Below are 7,710 nucleotides of genomic sequence, written 5' to 3'. Positions count from 1 at the left end.
ATTAATTATTTAAAAAGTAAATCCTTTTTTTAAAGTTGTATTTTAATTACATTGAGGTTTGTATTAAAAAATGATTTTGATTGCTTTTTTAATTCGTTCTCACGGGTCATGCAATATTTTACGTTCTCAAGATAATATATATATATATATATATATATATATATATATATAGTGGAGGGTTCAAATAAGAAGAATTTTTTTTGTAAGAACAAAAAAGAAGAAGTTTCAACCAATAACAATGCTTAATTTACTTCATTTAATATTTGCATTTAATTTTAATATAAGGGTATATTTGTAAACTTACATAGATCATTAATTTCTAATCTCCCTTTTTAATAGCTAAATACATTAAATATTTGTAACTTATTTTCAAAATATATAATTTAAAAAATATACCCTTATATTAAAATTAAATGCAAATATTAAATGAAGTAAATGAAGCATTTTTATTGGTTGAAACTTCTTCTTTTTTATTCTTACAAAATATTTCTTCTTATTTGAACCCTCCACTATATATATATAGAAAAAGTATATCGTACATTACGGCTTAACGTACTTCACGTAAGACAACGTGCGTGATTTGTTTTATAACATGCGTGATTAATGTTTTCAATATGCACGATTATTGTGTTTCAACATGGGTGATTTTGGACTTTTGAGTTATAACGTGCGTGATTTTAAAATTAACGTGTGTAATTACCTGTCGTACGTGATGTACGTTAAGCCGTAATGTACGTTAACCTTCCTCTATATATATATATATATATATATATATATATATATATATATATATATATATATATATATATATTAGGCTAAATTGCACTTTTCGTCCTTTATGTTTCAATGTTTCGACAGACGCTGTCCTTTAACTTTAAAAATTACACTGTATGTCCTTTATGTTTGCAATCATTAACGGGCGGTGTCCTTTCAGCTAAACCCAGTTAACTTTTTATGTTAAAACCCCTCTTTGTAAAACTCCTTAACAACCCGGACCATATGTGCAATATTCAAATTATGTTTTAAATTAAACCTGCCTCCACCATTCACAAAACAATCTCTAAATCAACAATTTTTACAATGTCAAATTACAATCTAACCGAATTAAATTCTTCAGAAATTGATCCGAAACAATCCACCAAGAAAAACCACCATTAACCACCGTAGAGAACCATCATCATCACAGCTTTGTCGAACTCCCACCGGCGACCACCTACAAACATCATCATTACCATCGTTCAACATCACCTTCACCGTCGGACCTCCATAACCACCACCTGCAACTGCCGTGTTTTCGAGTTCACACCTTCATCACCGTGTTATCTACAGTACCTGAACCATCTTCGTCGTCCAACACCTCTTTAATTTCTCCGTCGCCTTCAACCAAGCTCCTCGTTCCACCATAACACCAACTTCTTCGTTGCGGAGATGATGACAAAGTGATGACAGAAATTAACGTAATGATGATGAATGGTTGTACGATGAACAGAGACTGATAATGATGATGACGGTGGCTGAGGTTGATGATGCGGTGGTTAACGGCGAAGATGGTGGCGGAGATCCGCGACGAAGAATTTGGTGACGTTTTGATGACGTAATCAGGCATGTGGTCTTCACATTCGACGTTTAATCGTGAGATTCCGGCATTGCTTTCGATCGTCGTGCTAAATAATAATGAGACTGGATTGAATTGAACCCTAAAATTTGGGGGTTTTTGAAATGGAGGTTATAATGTGGAAGGATGAGATGGATTGCTTTGTCCTGAAGGGGATAAGGGAAGAAACGTGGATTGGAATGAAGGTATGATTTTAGAGGTTTAATTGAGGTTTAATGGTATGATTTTAATGATTTTTGTTGTCTGCAGATTGTAATAGTATCTGTGGGAGGGAGGAAGAAGGGTTTTAACATAAAAAATTAACACATATGGTCCCTGTTGTTAAGGAGTTTTACAAAGAGGGGTTTTAACATAAAAAGTTAACTGGGTTTAGCTGAAAGGACACAGCCCGTTAATAATTGCAAACATAAAGGACATACAGTGTAATTTTTAAAGTTAAAGGACAGCGCCTGTCGAAACATTGAAACATAAAGGACGAAAACTGCAATTTAGCCTATATATTATCTTGAAGAAGTTTTATACACGTGTACAAAACTTGTTAATAATAATTTGATGAAATATATTTTAATTAATAGATAAGATAAATCATTTTACATCTTACTATATATATTTTTAATAATAAATGATAATTTTTATTGTTCCTCATGTTTTCGTATTATTTAAATTCTCGTTTCATACCTACACACCCCCTAGAAATAGGATTGTAAACAAACCGAACGAACACAAACAAGATCATGTTCAAGTTCGTTCGTTAAGGAAATTAACATGTTCGTGAACTGTTCACGAACGCATATCGAACATAAGTTTATGTTCGTCTTCGTTTGTTAAGGAAATACAGTTGTTCGCGAACAGTTCATGAACACTGGTCTCGAACACAAACGGACGGAAACGAATAAAACAAACGTAGACGAACATTTAACTTGAAATAAAAAATGAAAACATTGTTAGCATTAAACATTTGACATAAGTAGTTAAATACAACTATTAAATAATAAATCAAAACATAAGAAGTCTACGATAACCACAAAAAGATGAATCAAGTTTAACTAGCTTAGACATAATTATTTAAAGTTTAACTAACTTAGACATAATTATCCAAAAAATGTCTTAGAATGTCAAAATTTTAGCTAAGTTAGAAAAATAAGATTTTAAGTTTTCAATATATTTAGATAAAAGATTTATTATTTAATTTTTTTAATATAATTAAACGAAAACGAACGAATATAACCGAACATATTACTGAAAGTTCACGAACGCAGTCGAACGAACGAGACCTGTGTTCGTGTTCGTTCGCTAAGCTGACCGAACAAAATTTTGTTCGTATTCGTTCGTTAAGCTAATCGAACGAACATAAAAGAACTTCCCGACGAACAATTTACAAACTGTTCGCCGAACGTTCGGTTCGTTTACAACATTATCTAGTTCGCCAAATGTTCAATTCTTTTACAACACTATCTAGAAAAATGATATGGAGCATAGTGAGATAAAGATTGAAAACCACATATATCGGGCACTGTCTGCAAATTGCTTTGTCCTATTAATTAAATATCACCACCCTACTGTCTGAGATTGCCAACTTATCATTTTGCTATCGAGTGGCCTCTATTCAACTATTCTAGTAAGTTGTATGCTCCGGTTTTTTTTAGCTCTGTGACTTTGTTCAGTCTCATGCTATGATATAACATTTTTAATTACTTCAAAGGAAAATTTTATGAACTTAAGTAAAATGATTAAAATGCTTTTTTATTTTATTTTTTTTTTTCTGTAATTTGTAGGTTTTTAAATCAAAATTTGCATACTTTAAAAAACAACAATCACACACTTAAATTTCTTTATAGTTTTTGAAGAATCGTGAAATCATTCTGGCCTAATATAAATATAATTAAAGTATTAATTTCATATATACACTTACAAACTTCAAAAATTTCATATATACCTAACAAAAACGAAAAATATTATATATGGCCTTATAAAAATTATAAAATATCATGTACGCCCTTACAAAATATTTAAAATATCAAATATACCCAATTTATTAAAAATAATTTAATAAAGAATCATTTTACTCTTATTTCTTTAAGTTCTAAGTTTCATATATACTCATCTTTAACTTCATATTTTTATAATACCACATTTTAAGCTTAAATTTATTTTTACTCATTTTTGTTTTTATTTTTTTTCATAAATAATAGTATACTCCATATATATAATATTTAAGCTAAATAAATTCAGTTAGAAATAAGTAAATATAATATTTGAAGTTGAAGGCCGTATATGAGATTTTAAAGTTATAGAAAAATAAAGGTAAAATAGTCTTTTATTAAATTGTTTTTAATGAATTGGGTATATATGATATTTCAACTACTTTGTAAGTATATATATGATATTTATAATTTTGCAGGGGTATATATGAAATTTCCCCTAAATTAAACTCAAACGGGAAAGTCTAATTAACCTAAACCAAACTCTTTTTTCTACTTATATAGACACATCAAATATCTCCCTAGATTACAATTGAGTTAAGTTTTAAATGTAATAAAATTAATATTAACTACATTTAAAAAGTAAAGTAAGGGAGAAACCAAGTTTCTTTGTGGTGTAGTTTCGGCAGGAAGCAAAACCAGCAACTCTATATTTTCCCACCGTCATTCACCCGGAGACATAAGACAAAAATGAAGTCGCTATGCTCCTCTCGTTTTCTAAGCATGTACTTACACCTAAGATATAAGAGAGAATTAGTAAGAGACTGTGTTATTTCAATAATAATAATAAAAATTTTAATACATCATTTTAAAACTTATATTTGTGTTTGGTTTTATTGAGTTTACAAACCTGGGAGTAAACTTCAATCTTGCTCTAAGTTTTGGTCAAAGCCATTCTCCAGATGATTTTAATATATTATTATTAAAATTATTGGAGCAAATTGGTTATTCCGACCAAAATTCAGATAGCAAAATAAAAGTTTACTCTAAGTTTGGATTTAAAAGGGCCAATCTATCCGGACACCCACTGCGCCTAAATCCACACTTTTGCAAACCTAGACGCCTCGTATAGACCTATACGAGGCGTCCATGCACTGAATTCGATGGGTGTACAGAGGGTGTCAGGCACGTTGTTTAAGGAACCCTATACGCAGGGTATGGGGCTATACGAGGCGTCTCTGTTTGGTATTTTTTTTTGGCTGAAATGAGGGGTGTTTTGGTGGGTTTTGGGTTGGTTTTTTGGATGGTTTTTGAAGATGTGTTTTTTTGATGAAATTTTTTTAGGTTTTAAAAAAAGTTTTTTTTTTTTCTTTTTTACACTATAAAAAGTTGTTGTTTTTTAAAAATTAACTATTTGCCTTTAAAAATCGTTTTTTTTTATTTTTAAAAAAGTTTTGTTTTTTTTTTTTTTTACACTATAAAAAGTTTAAAATTTTTTTTTGTTTCAGCGTCGATTAAATCAACTATTTTAAAAATCGGCTCTTTAAATATATTATATTGTTTTTAACATTTTACTTTTTTAAATATTATTCTTTCGATTAAAATTTTATTTCTTTCAAATATTGTTTCCGTATTATATTCAGGGGTTATATTGTTTCCGTATTATCTAAATTTAAGAGAACAATCATTGAGTAACCGAATAACTGAAAACAAACATAAATATGACATATATAAGATAACTGTTTACATCCATAACAAAAATATAGAAGATAAGTTTGTACATCCACAATAACAATAAAAACAACAACAGGTCTATGCATCCAAATCCGAATCTGAATCCTGATGCTGCTGCTGCGGCTGGTGCTGCTGCTGCGGCTGCTGCTGCTGATGTGGTGCTCGAACCGGTGGAAGCGGTATCGGGGGTAATCCCTCTCTCTCTCGTCTATCCTGCTCCGCCCGTACCAACCAACCTACCAAATCGTCGAGCCTGTCAAGCCTGGCTCGTACATCCGGATGTAGCGCAGCTCCTGGGGCACCACCTCGAATAACGTGACGTGGAAACTGAGGTGCCCCGGCAGGTGGCGGTGGCTGTGTCGCCGCTGCACCGTCTAGATCCTCCGGAGGGTCCTCCACGGGCACTACATCAGCAGGATCTGCAGGAGGATGAACGTCCTCGAAATGCTCTGGTAGGGCCTCCTCTCTCCATACGCCCCCCTCGCGGTTTTTAAACCGCGGGCCAACCGGGAACCTCTTGATAACCCTCATCCCCCATAGCGACTGCATACCCATCCGCGTCGGCATGATGGCCGGCGTCCGTAGATGTGGGTCCTGATGTGGTACGAGGCCCAATGAACGGGCAATGACGGTCACGTACGCCCCGCCATACAAAAATCCGCGCTCCTGCCGGTGATGGCCGGAGGCGAAGTACTGGGCTAGACCGTGTGCTAGCGCGCACGGCCTCCTATACAACAAACAATATAGGAAAAAAAGATCTGTGGTCGTACACCACTCACGGCTGTAGCCGCGCGCTGATATAGAAGTGGCGAGCAAATGGTGCAGATACCTGCAGATAGTGTTAGCGAAATACAAAAACAGAGATTAATAAACAGTGCATATAATCACAATAATTGCAATAATAAACGTACATACCTGTATAGTGGGTCGCTAACAAACGACACCCTCCCCTTCGACTTGTCATGCTCCCAATGATCCGCCCCCGCAATCACCTGCCAAAACCCAACAAGAGTGGGTTTTTCAACCACCACTAGCCCCGCTGTGTAGATCTCAGTCTCGATCTCCTCCTGCATGTATAAACCACAGCGCACCGCAAACTCTGCTAGCGTCATCGAACGCTGAACGCCAGCAAGCCTGAAAGAAACCTCAGGCGGAGGGGGAGCACCTGGGTACGGAATCATAAATAAAACAATATAATAATAAATAATAAATAATAAATAATAATAATAATATTAATAACAATAACAATAATTAATAATAATAATAATAATATAAAGAAATAAATAAATAAATAAATAAATAAATAATATTAATAAATAAATAAATAAATATCAATAACATTCACCTGGGTACGGAATCGGCACTGGCTCCCCAGGAGGGTGAAATGTGAATGACGAAATGAACTCGACCAGCAGCTCCCTGTAGGTCGGCGTGTGCGCCAAATCAAAAAGACGATGCCACGGCGAATCGATAGGTATAAACCGACGCACTCTCGGCGTCTCAGCAATCTCCTCCATCGCATCCCAGTCGATCGATGCATGCGATCCAACGTGCATCCTCCTAAGCTTCTGGCAATGACGGGCGGCGTCAGTGCCGTCGGGAAACTCTAGATAGGGATGCCCCTGCAACGTATCCACAGGCGGTCGCTGTCTCCGTCGTGGACCCTGCTGAACCGGCTCTATGTGAATGTCATCGCCCGGCATCAATTCGTCCTCCATAATAAATACTGTATACGTATACAATAATAATAATATTAATAAATAATAAATAATAAATAATAAATAATAAATAATAATATTAATAACAATAACAATAATTAATAATAATAAATAATAAATAATAAATAATAATATTAATAACAATAACAATAATTAATAATAATAATAATATAAATAAATAAATAATAAATAATAAATAATAATATTAATAACAATAACAATAATTAATAATAATAATAATATAAATAAATAAATAAATAAATAAATAAATAAATAAATAAATAATAATAATATTAATAATAATGTTTTTAATAATAATAATTAATAAATAATAATAATAATAATAATATTTAATAATATAATTAATAAATAATAATAATATTTAATAATAATTAATAAATAATAATAATAATATAATTAATAAAAAAAAACAGACCCTCGTATAGCCCTCGTATAGGGCTATACTCAGCGTCCTGTTCCACAAGTTCTTCATCATCATCAACATCAAACCCCCAAAACCCAACCAAATTCAACTTTTAGGGCAAACCTACGGTCTAAAGGCATAAACGAGACAAAAATACTTAACTACGGGATGAAATACGTACCGGTGATGCTTCGATTCTTCAAAAATACGGTTGAAATACGTACGAGGCGTATAGATCAGAATGCACCGTATATGTGTGTGTTTTTGTTTGTGTGTGTGATCTGTGTCGTCTAGGCC

General features: G+C 33.1%; 1 protein-coding gene across 1 annotated transcript; it reads right to left on the bottom strand.

Moving 5' to 3' along the window:
- Positions 1 to 5,096: 5,096 nt before the first annotated feature.
- LOC118485920 lies at positions 5,097 to 6,989 on the bottom strand. The gene is made up of 3 exons (XM_035982443.1): positions 6,617 to 6,989; positions 6,187 to 6,436; positions 5,097 to 6,100 (listed from the first exon to the last, which is right to left on the bottom strand). Exons 1-3 carry the CDS (start codon positions 6,987 to 6,989, stop codon positions 5,350 to 5,352), a joined length of 1,374 nt encoding a protein of 457 aa, XP_035838336.1. The 3' UTR covers positions 5,097 to 5,349.
- Positions 6,990 to 7,710: the final 721 nt, after the last annotated feature.

This window comes from Helianthus annuus, chromosome 13 (genome assembly GCF_002127325.2).
Source record: "Helianthus annuus cultivar XRQ/B chromosome 13, HanXRQr2.0-SUNRISE, whole genome shotgun sequence".
Taxonomy (NCBI): domain Eukaryota; kingdom Viridiplantae; phylum Streptophyta; class Magnoliopsida; order Asterales; family Asteraceae; genus Helianthus; species Helianthus annuus.
The sequence above is the reverse complement of the archived record's forward strand: the minus strand, read 5'-3'. Positions and strand labels throughout refer to the sequence as shown.